At 36.4% G+C, this 16968-nt stretch overlaps 1 protein-coding gene across 2 annotated transcripts in view; it reads right to left on the minus strand.

Annotated features, from left to right (window-relative positions):
* Positions 1 to 1019: 1019 nt before the first annotated feature.
* Positions 1020 to 16968, minus strand: part of LOC135142227 (potassium channel subfamily K member 18) — a 593321-nt gene continuing 577372 nt past the window's right edge. For both annotated transcript variants that reach the window (XM_064073904.1, XM_064073903.1), the window contains one exon: positions 1020 to 2427. In XM_064073904.1, coding sequence (XP_063929974.1) covers positions 1649 to 2427 — 779 coding nt within the window. In that variant the 3' untranslated portion in view covers positions 1020 to 1648. The remainder of the gene's footprint in view (positions 2428 to 16968) is intronic.

Here is a 16968-nt window from a genome sequence, read left to right on the forward strand (position 1 = left end):
ACGTCAACAAACATGTTAAAATTGGCAGATGGCGGTTTGTATACTTTAATTTGATACAAATCTAGATTTGTAATGTAGATACCTGACAGTCCACAGATATTTTCTTCTGATAAGCATTCCACGGAATGAAGGGGAACACAGCAAACTTTCCCGTTTGTCAGAATTATTGACACCCCATTTTATGACGAAGTTCTTGGGTTCATATAGCACGCCCCACAATCAAGATATTGTAGTAACTAAAGTGAGATTCAAAAAGACAGAAAACAACAGTATACATATTTATACCGCGCTCCCCCTCCATATAAAAGCTGCTGATATTCGGGTGTTCAAATATACAGTTAGAAATATTCTTAAAAACAATAGAGTAGTTTGTACAATCTCTACGCATTTCATGGTACATTTAAGAACAGTTTTGTTACTGTTGTGTGGATACTCTGTGTGCGCGATTGCAGTCCAAACTATTCGACGGCATTTGAATCTGTATGTACTTAATCAACAGAGAATTAACTGCCAACTGCGCGTTTGTAATCAAATCACAAATCCATCAGTTGTTTTCGTGATAAAAACTTGCGCCAAGTGTTTAACTAAAAACCTCTCTGTGTCAAGGAAAGTGAATTTGATTTGATGCACTGACCGGCTCGTCAAACGAAGGGGAGAAAAAAATTAGAAAAAATGGGTTTTCGAAAAAATGTTGAACATGATAGTATAGCAAAGTTTCATATATTGATGATGTATGATGAGTTCTACTATCATTTAAATTTTTTGCTTCAATTCCATAACAATTTCTATATTCATATTTCGTGTGGTTGAGCGGCTCTCTTTTAGGTTTAACCTGTTTTGTTAATCCACTCTACCGTTACAAGTATTGAAATAAATAAAAAATTAAATCTTGTTCGTCTAATAACATATTTTCAAATAGGTCTGTGGTATGCCGCCATTTCTTTGCACATAAAAATAAAAATTGTTTTATTAAAGAATTTATTATCATTTATACAAATTATACATTCATTCAACGCAGTCTTACAGTTAAACGTAGAATTTATTATTAAATTATAAACAATCTAAACGGCGGAGCATTTCATTCAACATAAAAATAAGTACAAAGAATGTTCTCGTGATTAGTATATTACAGCTAAATTATTTACAGATCCGTCGATATCCGAATTTTATTTATCTAACCAGTAAAGTTCACATAGTTATGTACAATGTTCTGGGGTATAAACCAATTAACAGTAATCATAATTCTTAGTAACAAGAATTATTAGCGTAGATAATAGAACAATCATGACGCGTTTTAGTTTTCAACATCAGAATAATTACTTTCGCTTGAAACTGTCTCTGCTTGGTCAACTTTGAAAAAACACATTTTGTAGTATCACATTAGGAAACTTTCGTTAATGAACCAAAGGCAAATAAATGGGTGATATGTTTATATTTCTGTATTATCTTCGGAGTTTTCTTCATTTTCTGGTAATTCCGGAACAGTGTAAACTCCTGTCATTACCGGACCTTCCAACACTTCGGGTATTTTCGCGGGAGTCAAGTCGTGTCCAGCACTTAGCTCTAATGTCGGAGTTCCAGTACTCAAAAGAGTTTCTTCCGTCAGATTTCTGTGGTAGAAATTATTTTTAATATGCGGATTGAATTGTCATGACGTCATGTTAAAAGGATCCGAGGAAGTCAAATCGTCGGTGAAACTTGTAGAATTCAATTTAGGAATAGCCTTCTCTTGATGTTTAAGTCTATGGACGATTTCGTCATGGACTACGTTGAAACACATGGCTGTCAACGCCATGCCCGACATTATATAAATTGAGCAAAACCAGATAGTTGTATTCGATTCATGATTCGTGAATGGATCTGACCCCGGAACCATATTTCCAAAGCCTATGGTAGTCAAACTCATAAAACAAAAGTAAAAACCATCCAAAATAGCCCAGTTCTCTAACTTGTATAAAGCGAAAGTCCCTAAGCAAATGTAGATAAACATCATAGCTAAACATAGAAGAATAGGAGCTAGAATGCTTAGCCCATGCATTGACGATTTTGATTCGTTGTCCGTGCAGCTTAAACTGTCGATCTCCTTCACCGCGCCGTCGCGAAGTGGTGAGTGCAGATTATTGTGTACGGAATTGGAGCGTACGTAGAAAGGTTCCTGTAGCGCCATTTGTTCTTGAAGTTCCATCTGCTGGCGTTTCTTTTTCATACGCCGTTCCTTCTCGGCCATGCGTTTTTCGTCGTAACAGCAATAACCGCAATTTGAGCAGAGACAGCAGCAGAGGGCTCGCGAAAAAACACCTCGTGCTACCCGGCTAAGGATGGAACCGATGCTGGAAAGGTAGAGAAGAGTGAGGGGGATGCCCAACATGGCGTAACCCATAGTGACAGCCTTCCCCAAGGACGTCCGTGGAGCTATACTGCCATATCCTACAAGAAAAAAAGATTGCAATGTACACATCAAATTGAGTAAATAGTTTTATAGAAATGGAAATATTTATATTAGCATCAATTCTTTTACATGGCGGGTTACAAATATCCACCACGTACAATATAATATACAGTTTGTTAGTCAAACTGTAAAAGACAAGGTACTTGTTACATGTTCACAAACTACATTTAAATTCGTGTCTTATAAACGCATCAACGGAATAGAAATCTACTTCTAACATGAGTTTCTTCAATGAATTCTGAAACTCGGTACCTTCCAATGCTCTTATGCAATCAGGAAATTTGGTGTGACACTCCAATAGGTCGCACCGTGAATCATTTTCTTGTTGTGTTTTGGAATCAGTAGATCAGCTTGTGACGGTTGTCAAATCAATGTATATCACAAACTTTGTTCTACTATTTTTTGTTTATCTGGACATCGTTCAAAAACTTCAAGATGCATATTAATGGTATAGTGAGTATTCTCGCTTAAGTGAAGGCACTTCTGCACGTTCCTTTTTGGGCCTAACTTGCAGCTCGTAATGCTTTTTATGCAGTATGAATACTTTCCAGCATTAGGAAGTATTCCTTATATCTGGATTCCATACGACATTGTACTGTGGAAGTTAGCAAAGTATGTGATTTTTGTTGTTTGCTGCTTGCTTATTCTCTTGATTCTTCTTAAACAAAACAATGTTTTAGACCATTTTTACAGATCTCCTCTGTGTGTCATGACTAATTCAGTTTTGAGTCTAACTATACTCCCGGCAACTTAACTCAACCTTATTCGACTTCCTTTCCAAAAGTGAGTTTTTCTGTTTTATCTTTATTGATCATGTGTTTGTTTTTTGTGAACCATTGGCTTATTTGTTTTTCTGTAACTTGAGTTTTGTTCTTAAGCTTTTCTTCATTCTTTGCTTTCAGTATTACTAACGGAGGGACACAATACAAACAAATTGAGCCTTCTTTTATATCAATGCCGTTATATAGACTAAGAAGAGTATGAGGCCCACGATAGACCCCTGTGGAACCCCATGTTCCACTTACTTCGAATTTATTATTATTATTAAGACCCACCACTGACCCGGAAATGACCGGCATTCAGGCAAGACTTCTATCATTACGGGTACTAAGACCAAGTAATGATATGCATTGATTAGATTAACAAAACAACTTTCGATATTCTAGAATTACAGCATACAAGTTAGTCTGCTATTACTCTCTAATCTCACCCCATCCCCAAAAATCTAGCGTAACTACCGATCATTTATCCGCGCATCACTTGGAAAGTGACTTACACTACTCTGACCTACTGGTGCTAATCTAATATGACTGACATGATCAGAATGTTCGAGAAACTTACGAACAATATGACATGTTCCTAATAAAATAGTTTTTTGAATTTTGACAATTATTGAATCATTCAAATGCAAAGACTTTAAATTCCCAACTAAGCTATTTGGGACTACACCTACATTAGAGATAACTAAGGGTAGAATTGAAATTTTTTTAAAATTCAACATGGATTTCATTTCTATCGATAATTGTAGATATTTTGAAATCTTGGTGTGGTATGTTTGAATAATGTTGTTGTGTTAGGAATAGTAATGTCAATCAGAATGGCTTCGTTCGTGTTTTTTGATAAGTATGATGTCTGGTCTGTTAGCTGTAATGTTTAAGTCTGTAAGTGTTATGCGATCCCAGTATAATTTGTATTTGCTATTTTCAAGAAACAGAGATTTTTTTTTCAGGTTTTGCTTTGCAAAGGCGACAGCATTCTGAAGCGAAGTCGTACCTTCCAGCTTAGAGGGGGTACTTCTTAGCCAACCACCTCCTTTCGGGGGTGGTTTCGCGCCGGGGGCTTTTCCCCACAGCTTTGACCTAAAAAGCGAGCAATGACTTTGAGCGGGTGGTCTGTCGGCAAATTCGTCCAATTCATAGAAATATCCTTCCCGTACAATCGGCTTACAACAACAAACATAAGTTACAGAGGTACTCTTCGCCCACTGTAAACGGTGAGAATTTTCTATCTCTAACCCTAATAAAAATTACCCCACTTCAGAATTTACTGGCCGACTTCTTCGGCCCATGCTCGACGCGGCAATGCAAAACACGCCTCTACAAATCCGGAAGCGAGACAATCTGTCCGGCCGATACTAAAGCTCTTTTCTCAAAAACCCTATTACTATGTACAATTATCAAATCTACAATCAAGGAAAACCATTTATCTCTACGAATAAGTTCCGCGTCAAAGACTGACATATCTGGTGCTTAACGGCTTCGATCAAGAACGTTTCAATTTCATACCTCTAAATGATGGAATTCCACGTTATTGCTGGGGCCCATTGTATTAAGTGCATCAAATCGAAAACGTGCTTGGTCTATGGGGATTTTTGGGAACTTGGGTACGGATGGATATTGCGGGGTGATTTCAGAATTTTGGGTAGTAAGATGGGACGGGCGTAATAAACCATTATTCAACAGAAATGACATCTTCGTTTTTCTAGAAAAGTTCCCATCAGAAAAATGCGGCGGCTGCCTCTAATAAACGCGATGGTTTGCACGTGTTATAATACCGATGGTCGCCCAGACTTTTTTATTGCTTCAACTTCCGCTTATTATATAAAACATATTTTATTTTAATTTTTGAAGGTGTAATTCACATTTGGTTGATTATAACTTGTCTATACCACATTCACGGAACCTAGTCAGCGCAAAAGAACAAATGCACGTCTGTAATGTTAAAGTAAATACTTAAGTACTTCTTCAGATTTGAGATTTGTCTCTGATATAAGTTTTCTAGGTTTTGGAAACCCCTTCCTCCATTCTGTCTTGGTAATGAGAATCTTTCAATGGACGATTTTGGATGATGTCTTCTATACTGTGTGAAGATTTTCCTTGTTGCGATGTTTAAATTTTCAAGATCAGTTTTGGACCATTTAATCACTCCAAAAGAATATGTTAGCAGTGGAACGCAGAATGTATTTACTGCTTTCATTAAATTTTTTCTATGTAACTGTGCCTTCAATATTAATTTTAATCTCGCTAGGTATTGATCTTTTAACTGCGTTTTCGTTTTGGTATGATTGATGTGGGAGGATTGACAGAAACCCAGATATTTGTATGTATCATTTCTGCTGGCTATTATTTAGAATTTTCATCTAAGGAATTTTACTATTCTATTCTTGATGACGGCTTCAAATATTTTTTATAGATATATGTTGTTGGCAGAAGTGATATGACTCTATAGGTGCCTCAAGTGTTTTTCTCACCTTCTTTGTTCACCGGCATGAGTCTGGCTATCTTCAGTTCAGGGAAATATCCTTCCTTAAATTTCTTATTTATCAGTGTTAGTGGTTTAAGAATTTGATCCACACTTTTTTAAGAAAGGCTGTTGAGATATTGTATTAAGAGAGAGTGTTTTCCCAGATTCTCATAAGAAGGCGGTGGTAGCGTCCTTGCTTAGAAAAGATGATTCTCAAGACATAAATAGCTCTCGCTCCATTTCACTCCTTCCCGTTTCCTCAAAGGTTCTGGAGAAAGTTCTTCAATTCAGTTATTTTGAACATAATAACATTTTCTCTACTAATCAGTTCGGCTTTAGAAAAGCCAGATCCACTGTGGCCGCACTGCTTTCTATCAGTGGCTAGGTGTGCAATGGTTTTCATTCAGAGGAAGCACTTCTAGTGGAACATTTGAACCTATCAAAGTCTTTCGATTGTATGTATCATACCACCATTATTCGCAAGCTTTTTGCACACAACTTACATCCCCTAAGCTACAGAGTACTAGCTTCCTTTCTAACCAGTCGTATACAGAGGATTGGTTTTGAGGGGAAACAATCTGAAGATAGTTCAATCAAGTTAAACATCCCTCAAGGGTCTACTCTCGGACCGCATTTCATTGTTTTTACAAATGATTGCTCGTTCCATTTGAAAAAGCGTGGCACTATTTTATATGCTAATAACACTACTCTGGTCAGCAGTGGAAAGTGTTTACAAGAAGCAGCAGAGAGAGCTGAGAGATCTCGATTAATAGCTTCTGAGTGGTTCAACAGCAACAGCTTCGTAATCAATAGAGAGCGGAAAATATAATAATTTTCCTAATATATGCAGATATATGCAGTTGCATATGCTCCAAAAATTAAAAAAAAGCCTAATAACCGAACTAAATTTATTTCTAAATTGCACAAACAAGTTTCCCGTGCTTACCTTTTATTACAAAAAAAACATAAATCACGTTGCAAAGTGTTTAATTAGATCTCAGTGACATCTTTTAAGATAATATTCTTATACTAAAAAATAAATATAGGCAAACAAAACGAATTAAAAATAGTACAAATCGACTATTTCATTACTGTGTACTTACCGGTTTAGAGCAGGCGCGACAAAACACAGTTCCTTCTCGAAGAATAGATTCAGGAAAAGGTTTAATTCATAAAATAATTTGAGTTATTTTCGACATATTGACACACCTTTATCGCTTTAAATGCTTTCAATGTAAACTCACGATGAAAAATAATAGGATAACGTCCCTTCGACCACCATAAAACACACCATTAATACACTTAAGTGACGAATAAAACTATTGGGAATGAATGGTATTTTCAAAAGTAATTAAGGCCCGAATTTACCTGGAAGTAGTACCACCATAAAACCCAACATTTTCCTAGTTATTTGAATCTCAGGACAATATTTGCCACATGATTCATGAAATGTCGTCTTTCTAGATAAATGCCGATAGGATGACAATCATTTTTTTTTTCAAAGTAGCACAAAAATTTATAAAAATGCAAAATATGCACCTGTTACGTGAAATATGCAACAGAAGGCAAATATATGCAAATATACAATTTTTTTATAGCTGTATTCATTTCTAATTAGAATGACTCTTTCACATATTAAATGTCACGACTTATATGCAAAAAATAACGGATACGCAAATTTCATAAAACCCGCTCTCTAATGATGAGTTTATAATTGTGATTTATCACTGCATAAATATTTTTTAGATTTGCTTATATGGGGTGTGTGAAAAAAATTTACTGAGTCAATTAATTTCATTCATTAAATCAGGAATGGTTCACTCCATTTTCCCGAAAATTTGGAGATACAACACTCTTATTAGTATTACATTGCACCAACCCAATTTGATAGACACAAAACTTTGCAAAGTAAAAACTCGTAAATGTAAATAGGCGTAGCACGCTTATTTACATTTACTTTAACATTACAGACGTGCATTTGTTTTTTTGCGCTGACTAGGTTCCGTGAATGTGGTATAGGCAAGTTATAATCAACCAAATGTGAATTACACCTTCAAAAATTAAAATAAAATATGTTTTATATAATAAGCGGAAGTTGAAGCAATAAAAAAGTCTGGGCGACCATCGGTATTATAACACGTGCAAACCATCGCGTTTATTAGAGGCAGCCGCCGCATTTTTCTGATGGGAACTTTTCTAGAAAAACGAAGATGTTATTTCTGTTGAATAATGGTTTATTACGCCCGTCCCATCTTACTACCCAAAATTCTGAAATCACCCCGCAATATCCATCCGTACCCAAGTTCCCAAAAATCCCCATAGACCAAGCACGTTTTCGATTTGATGCACTTAATACAATGGGCCCCAGCAATAACGTGGAATTCCATCATTTAGAGGTATGAAATTGAAACGTTCTTGATCGAAGCCGTTAAGCACCAGACATGTCAGTCTTTGACGCGGAACTTATTCGTAGAGATAGATGGTTTTCCTTGATTGTAGATTTGATAATTGTACATAGTAATAGGGTTTTTGAGAAAAGAACTTTAGTTTCGGTCGGACAGATTGTCTCGCTTCCGGATTTGTAGGGGCGTGTTTTGCATTGCCGCGTCGAGCATGGGCCGAAGAAATCGGCCAGCAAATTCTGAAGTGGGGTAATTTTTATTAGGGTTAGAGATAGAAAATTATCACCCTTTACAATGGGCGAAGAGTACCTCTGTAACTTATGTTTGTTGTTGTAAGCCGATTGTACGGGAAGGATATTTCTATGAATTGGACGAATTTGCCGACAGACCACCCGCTCAAAGTCATTGCTCGCTTTTTAGGTCAAAGCTGTGGGGAAAAGCCCCCGGCGCGAAACCACCCCCGAAATGAGGTGGTTGGCTAAGAAGTACCCCCTCTAAGCTGGAAGGTACGACTTCGCTTCAAAATTCTGTCAGAAAATTTAGTTACTGGTCGGTCGGGAACTTCTCCTGCGGGTTGATCTTTTGCACTTTTAGTGTAAACTTGTGTGTTCATGTGGTTAAGGTTGTCTTTTTTTTGTGTTTTGCTTAATAATTTTCTTAACGTGTGGGATTAATAAAGGAGGCTGGTCGAAACTACTCGGTAGTTTTCTTCCTTTTTTTTGACAACCCCTCTTCGTGGTTCGCGAACATCAATAGTGAATTATGTGACCTGGTGTCGACGCCGGCACACAAAAAGGTAAGAGTAATCATTTTGTTTATTCTCACATCAATATTGTGGGGACCCACACCGGTCTGGCTAGACCGGGTTACAGTATTGTTTGCAGTTTCTCTGTTTGACTCTCACGTGTACAATATCAGTAAGTGTTACCGCATATTGTCTTAAATTAAGAGTGCTTAGACATAAATGATTTTGAGTCGCCTCTGCTAATACACGCGGCATACGTGAGTAAACTGTTTCGTTATTTTATTGATTATAAATCGATATTCAAGACGACTCAATTCATTTTCCCCAAAAATTTACGAATACAATACTCTTATTTTTATTATTACACTACATCTATCCAAATTTATATAAGTATCGTTGCAAAAATGTTGATGACGTCATCGCATTTTTCTTTTTAAATTGCCCCACTTCAAAAATGTAATGAGAAAAAAAAACATAATGGGGATACAGTCGTCACGTTTCCGACAGCGAAGGAAGTAGTGTCTAAACTCTTTAGACCAATTTTTTGGAGGGGATAAGCAAATATGTTTTGACTAACAATGTATTAGGCTTTTCATAACCTTAAAACATCTGCAAGATTTCAAAGCATTCGGTTTAACAGATTCAAAATTAAATTGCAAAATGTTGTTTAATAATCTTGATGTTTTGTCCAAAAATCTGAACGTTTCGTGTAAAAACTCTATTCGGAGTCATAAACTACATGTCTAGGACTATGTTATTTTATATAATTTAAAACCCATTTGCTATGTACATTAGAGGTGGGGATGATTAGAGAAATTTTGGTTAGCGTTTTACCATCTACATCATCCATGGGCAACCTACGGCCCGCGGGCCGAATGCGGCCCGCCGACCGGAAACTTCCGGCCCGCCAAAGATTTTTTGATTGGTGTAACTTTGACTCGCAATGTGTACAATTCAATTCCTCAATTAAAATTAACGTTTTCAAATTTACAAATTACATTTTCAATTAAAAAAAAAACTAAGTTTGAGAAGATAAATTCTAATAATAATTCTTATTGAAACATAGCCATGTGAATTTTTTGCAAGTCGTAAAAGGCCCCCCGACAAAACAACTGTTTCACGCATAGCAGGGTAGGGTAAGGTGAAATCAAAAACAATTCGAAGAAATGTGTTTTGTTAACCAAATGATTGCAAAACATTCAAAACCATTTTCTGAAGGAGAATTTGTTAAACAGTGTCTAACTTCTGTGGCTCACATTCTTTGTCCGGACAAAGAGAAGAAATTTGCTGAAGTCAGTTTAACTAGAAGAACCGTGACTAGAAGGATTGAAATGATGGGTGAAAACATTAAATTTAACTTGGCTGAAATCTTCAAAAAAGGTGTTGCATTTTCCATAGCACTCGATGATAGTACTGACATAACGGACACAGCACAATTAGCTATATATTTTTGTTCGTGTTGTTGACGAAAACTTTGTCATAACGGAAGAGTTGCTAGCACTTGAACCAATGAAGGATACGATGACAGGCGAAGACATTTTTCAAAAGGTGGTAAAAGTTTTCAACTAAATACAATGCGAAAAATTAAGTGGAGTATCTCCAGACGGTGCTCGTGCAATGGGAAGTGTAGTACCAAGAATTGCATCTGGATTGCGTGATAGAAATGTAAATATAGAGACTTTTTTTGCATTTAATTGTATTATACATCAAGAAAATCTATGCGCAAAATCAATTAAATTTCGTAATGTAATGGAGGAGAATTTTTGGAAGATCTTGAGTCAGAATATGGAGACGTTCTTTATTATACCGAAGTACACTGGCTAAGTAGAGGGAAGATGTTACAGCGCTTCTACAATTTGAAAGGTGAAACCCAAATTTTCATGGAAATGAAAGGGGTCAATTCGTCAGTTAACGGACGAGGTATGGCTCTCCGAACTTGCATTTTTAGTTGCCGTTACCGGGTACTTAAATTATCTTAATGGAAATTGACAAAAAAGGGGACAATTTATACATGAAATGTTCGGACACATCAAGTTGTTCCGAACTAAACTTCACCTATGGGAAACTCAATTACGTGCAGAAAATACTTACCATTTTCCTATATTTGCTAATTACAAAAATTTTGATTCTGCCACTTTGGCAAATGAACTAAACGTATTAAAAAAAGAATTTTCAAGGCGCTTCCAGGATTTCAGTAAACATGAAGAATATTTTCATATATTTTTTAATCCTTTTGGCGTGGACGTAGAAATCATGCCAGAAAGCCATCTTTAATAGAGATATGATTTTGATTGATTTTTATCAAAAATACTTTTCCAAAGATAAATACCCAAATTTTAAAGTTTTTGTGTGTAAAATAATGTATTTCTTTGGTAGTACATATTGCTGTGAACAGTTTTTTACTCAAATGAACTATACAAAATCCAAAAATCGATCGAGAATCACGTACCAAAATTTAGAACACACCTTACGAATTACGTCGACTTCTCTTAGTGCTGATATTGACGGGATGATAAAAAACATTCAATAGCAGAAATCCCACTAGTATACTTGAATAACTATTTTTAATAATTTCACATCACTATGTGATCACATATATTATGTTGAAGTGTCTTTTTGAATAAAAATTTGTTTTAATTTTATAGTGTATTTGTATTTTATTGTTTACAGTACGTTTCTCCTATATTAAGGGTGCTATTATTTTTATTATAATATATAAAAATTATTATGTATTATTATTTATTTGGTGGCCCGCGGTTGCCCGATATTTTTTCCGTTAGGCCCGTCATACAGAAAAGGTTGCCCATGGATGATCTACATGATATTCCTAATATAAATGCAAACTTTGACAATAATCGGCCTAGAACTTTCGGAGATTAGCTGTCTAATAAAAATCCGTGATGATAGACAGATGGACAGACGGACAGACAGACGGAAACGGGAGACCTATTTCTTCGTCTTCTAGGGGTCATGAAAGATCAAGAAAATGTAAAAGTAGAGAGTCGGCCGACGGACTCGATTACAATACTTCCTTTGCTTACGCTTGGGAAGTAAAAATTTAAGTATAAAGGGAGTAGTATATTATGATACGAGTTTTATAAGAGGCATTTTGTCCCACGCACGGTTTAAGGAGTAAGTGCGATAAAATGTCTTATAGACAAGTATCAGACAGACAGACGGAAACGGGCGATCTATTTTTTCGTCCTGTAGGGGTCATGAAAGGTCGAGAAAACGTACAAGTAGAGGGTCGGCCGACGGACTCGATTACAACACCCTATAAAAAGCCCGATCGGTTCTTTGTAGGGTGTTGGGAAGGTCTTGGGGTTTAAACCCCAAGAACGCCTCTGGATCTACACGGCAACAGTTAGACCGATGCTGTGCTGCGGAGCTTTAGTTCGGTGGCCCAGAGCCAAACAAAAAACAACAGCTCTGCAACTTGCACACGTTCAGAGAATGGCATGTCTCGGTGTAACAGGAGCAATGAGAACCACCCCCACACCGGGTCTGGAGACACTTCTTTGCTTAGCACCTCTTAACCTTCACATAGAGGAAGCGGCAATGAGGACGTCTCTAAGACTCCACTCTCTGGGAGTATGGAACAAGCAACGCCGCATAACGAAGCACACTCGTATCTTGACGGAGCCGTTCAACAGAATATCCTTGTTAAGGATGGATTGTGACCGGACAGGCACAAAATTTATATATGAGAAGACATATAGAATATTAATGAATGACAATTCAGAAGGATGAGCCGACATCGATATCTATGTCGGTGGTGCCAAAACAGATAATGGTTCAGGAACCGGCATCGACTCTGAACAACTGAACGCATAAGTCAGTATACCTCTCGGTACCCACACGTCTATCTTACAAACAGAACTGATAGGAATAATGCTGGGAGCTAGAATCGTTGCTGAACGTGAAATCGGCATCAAATCAATACGCCTACTTACTGACAGGAAGTCTGCACAACTAGCCTTTAACAGCTGCATGGTTCGATTCGGGCTGGTTTAGGAGTGCAGACAAACGCTAAAGTATGTAACGCAGAGGAATAGTGTAGAACTTTGTTGGGTCAAAGGGCATAGTGGTAACGAACGAAACGAGAGGGCAGATGAGATGGCGAAGCGAGCCGCGGGCATGCCCTTCTGGAGACCTGAACCAGCAATCACGCCATGGGTCGCCCTTTCGAACGAACTCGTAAAGTAATACACTAATAGACGCCATGAGCAAATATGGACGACGTTGAGCAGCTGTCGGCAGAGTACAGCTTGTATAGCGACACCAGACCGTAAGTTGACGAAATTTTATCTCTCACTTTCAAGGTACAATTTGCGTAACCTGCTAGGATTCCTTACGGGACATTACCAGTTTAACAAACATCTAGATACGATATGATAACAGACCCAATCTGTCCTGGATACAATGAAGAAGAGGAAACAGCTGAGCACATTCTTCGTAAGTGTTCAGCCCTAGCTTCCTACAGGAAATCCATAATAGGGGACATCTGGGCTAGTATGGCAAAAATCAGGGAGTTCCCACCCTCTGCTATACACAAGTACATTCAAGCCGAGGCCTAAGTACCGGCTGGCTACGGCCAACACCCATAAATTTAGAATCCAGAATCCATAAAGACGTGCGTATTCTTCACATTTTCGAAAAAATAGGGTGGCTCGTTCGTATTTTCACTAATAAAAAGTTTGTGATGACGCCATCAACACGGATAATGCAAGAAAAAAAGTAAGGGGCCAAATTCAGCATCGAACCTACGACCGTGTTGGGTATGTAACGTTATTATATCGTGCAAATGTTTGTGCGAAAATTTTAACGTGTAGCGAAAAAACTGAAAATGGAGTATATTTCTGTATAACATTCAAATCATTTGAAAATATAATTCATTGAAATAACGTCATTAAATTATTGGTGGGAATGATTAACCAAATTTTGGTTAAGATTTAAGCATCTGCTTGATATTTCTAATATACCAGCACATTCAAAATTTGACAACAATCGGTCCAACAGTTTCGGAGATTACGTGTCTAATAGAAATGGATACCGACACCAGACAGACAGACAGACACACGGAAACCGGAGACTACGTTTTTCGTACAGTAGGGGTCATGAAGCGTCGAGACAACATAAAAGTGGCCATTCGTCCAATGGACTCAATTAATATACTTCCTTAGTTTATGCTTGGGAAGTAATAATTAATCAAAAATGATAGCTAATACAAAGTTAGGCAAAAAGGTGTATTCAAAATAGTCGCTACAAGTTTTATTATTTTTAAGCATAAACAAAATTAAACTTTGTAAAATTGATGCGTAAATTTTTAATTATTATTGGTTTTATTTTGAATCAAATCCTGGGGTGAATACCTGAAAATCAAATGGTTGGTCGCGATTTTTTGTAAAGTTATACGTGTCGAGAGATAATCCCGCTCAGTACATTATTTTACCAAAATCTGTAATGAGAATACTTTTTAATCTAAACTGAGAAAATTCAAATCCCATTAATTTCTCCCATAAATAGCCGTTTCTCTCAAATTTTTCTCTGTTCGTTGCATTTATCTCCACTCGTTCCAGAAATGACAGGATGAAAATCCTTTCATGTTAGTCCCGTTCGAAAATAGAATGTGAAACAAGGAAAAACAAATACAGGAGCTAGCGACGATGCGACACGAATTTAGCAAGAGCCAAATTTACTCGGTAATTAGTTTAATCGGACAATTTAATATTTGGAAACTACGTGTAAGGGTGCAAATTTTAATAACTTTATTCAAGGGGCGGGTAGATAAAATGTATTGGTGGTCGGGGTCGTAATTGTATGTAAATGAAAATTCACCGGATCCTGGGTAATTGGACAATTCCACCAGTTTTCTGCAAATCATTTTAAATGGAAACGGAAATGAACGTAACTTTTTCACTATATACGAGATTCATTGAGAAAAATGCATCCAGAATACCAAAAATAATAAAATACAGGTAGCAATTTACTCAAATATTGAGTATTTCACGGAACTTTTTTTTTTCAATTTATGGAGTGGTTCACATAGAGAAATACGCAAAACTCTCGGAAACTGCCATATTTTGGATCGTCTTCTTTCGTTCAGTTTTAGTACATTCGGCGGGATCTATGCTGTACAAAATAATTAAAACTAAATGAATTAGTACGCATAAGGAGAAAAATAAACATATACACAATATCTCATTAATTATTAGAAATAGAAAAAAATTCAAAGATCAAAGTTGTACGTTTCTTTGAGGAGTATACTCCAAAATTATTTTTAACTATACAGAGTATTCTGTTTTTTGAAGGTGTAACTTAAAACTTAGTTTATTAATTCAAACACCCTTTATATTTTGTTTGATGTCTTCTTAGGCTTTACCACCAAAGTTAATTTTGAAATTACAACACGACTTTGCCACGTCATTCCAATTTTCTAACAATTTTTTAACAATAGAAGGGTACAGAAAATCACAACAACCAAACAAAACGTTAAAGAAGTACCAGTTAACTTCGGATGTAACTAGTGATGATCAGGATAGTCAACCACCAGTAGAACGACAATCTATTCCACCAAAATGATTACCTAAGACTTCTAATTCTGATGATAAACAAAGAAGTCAAAGTCGGAAAATAATCTAGCACGGCGTCCTCGGCGAAATAATTTGCCGCCTACACCTACATCAGCAAATTGTTCTCTTGCATCAACAGTCACTATAAATTCAGATGAAACTCACCAATTAACCACTTCTAACCGGTCATATGAATGTTTACCTAGTACCAGTAGACTTACTTTTGATAGCAAAGGCAAGTTAACATTTATTTTGGTTACCTACATTTAAAACGGGAATATAAATATATTTTTCCTACTCCCCTTATCGTACTCATACCATTAATACATGGTTTTCATGGACGTAAGTTCGTTTTACGAAATGATTACGGTTGTTAATGACGACGGGACGTAAGTGATTTACTTCCGTCCCTTAGGAAAAAAAGTGCATCAGGACAGGTGCTCTGTTAATTTATATTTATGGTAATGTTACAGTTTGTACAATTACTAACATTGTTAACAAAATTGGGATATTTATTTAGTACATTTTTTGATAATTCAATGCTATTATCACCTTCTTTATCCAGCAATTTAATTGAAATTGACAAATTTCCTTTTATTTGTGTTTATAATAAACAACTGCATGTAGGTGCGGCCTAGTAACGTTTCAGATGTATGTTGAGGCTGACTAATAACGTTTCAGTTGTATTTGTACTATCATAATAAATTAATTAATTACTTTTCTTCATGAAAATTTTATCGTCTGGGGAGTAGGAAAAATGTTATAAACAATTCGGGAGGTAGAATATTAACCAGCCTGGAACTCCATTGCTTGCCCTCTGGGTACCCCCTCGGGCGCAATCGCGTTCTCGTTTGGTAAATATTACCTTAATGTTTAAATAACTATTTCTACTCACTATATATAAAATGTGATTTTCTTCCCTCATTTAAGGGCACAAAGTGTCACTTTACCTCCCGGCGGGAGGTAAACTATTTTGGCTCCCGCTGGGATGTGAAGTACATTTTTGTCAAAAATGACGTTTATAAATTTATAAACTTGCTACTTCTAGAGGGGTACAGTTATTATCTGAATCACTACTTTATCCAAATCCTCTATTTTTTCCAAAATTAGTGCGTTTTAAGGAGCACAAAACTACAATTCATGAGACGCTTTGTTCAAATGCGATTCATTTTTTATTTGTCTGAAAATTGTCATAGAAACAATCAAAATGACTTAGTTTATTGCGGTAACAGTTTTTTCATTTAAACTTTTATAAAATAGATTTTAAACGTTCGTTCACTTGAGCAAAGTGCCATTTCCTCCCTCGGATTCTCAACTTGAATCCGCGGGAGGAAATGTTTCACTTTGCTGCCTTGATATATAAATAACTATTATATTCTCGCTTTTAGGCCAAAAAAACAATCAGATCCTTGCATTGCTACTATTTTTTAGAGAACAAAATTCACAAACCTGAAGTGGATAAACAAAGAAAACACTTCACCGGATATACTAATCTACCAAAACATTTATTAGCTGAACAGTTTCCTGTAAAACTTCCCATTTCAACATTGGACGATA

The sequence above is a fragment of the Zophobas morio genome, unplaced genomic scaffold (assembly GCF_036711695.1).
Source record: "Zophobas morio isolate AGI-343-1 ecotype UQ-CSIRO unplaced genomic scaffold, CSIRO_AGI_Zmor_V1 ptg000046l, whole genome shotgun sequence".
In the NCBI taxonomy this organism is placed as follows: Eukaryota; Metazoa; Arthropoda; class Insecta; order Coleoptera; family Tenebrionidae; genus Zophobas; species Zophobas morio.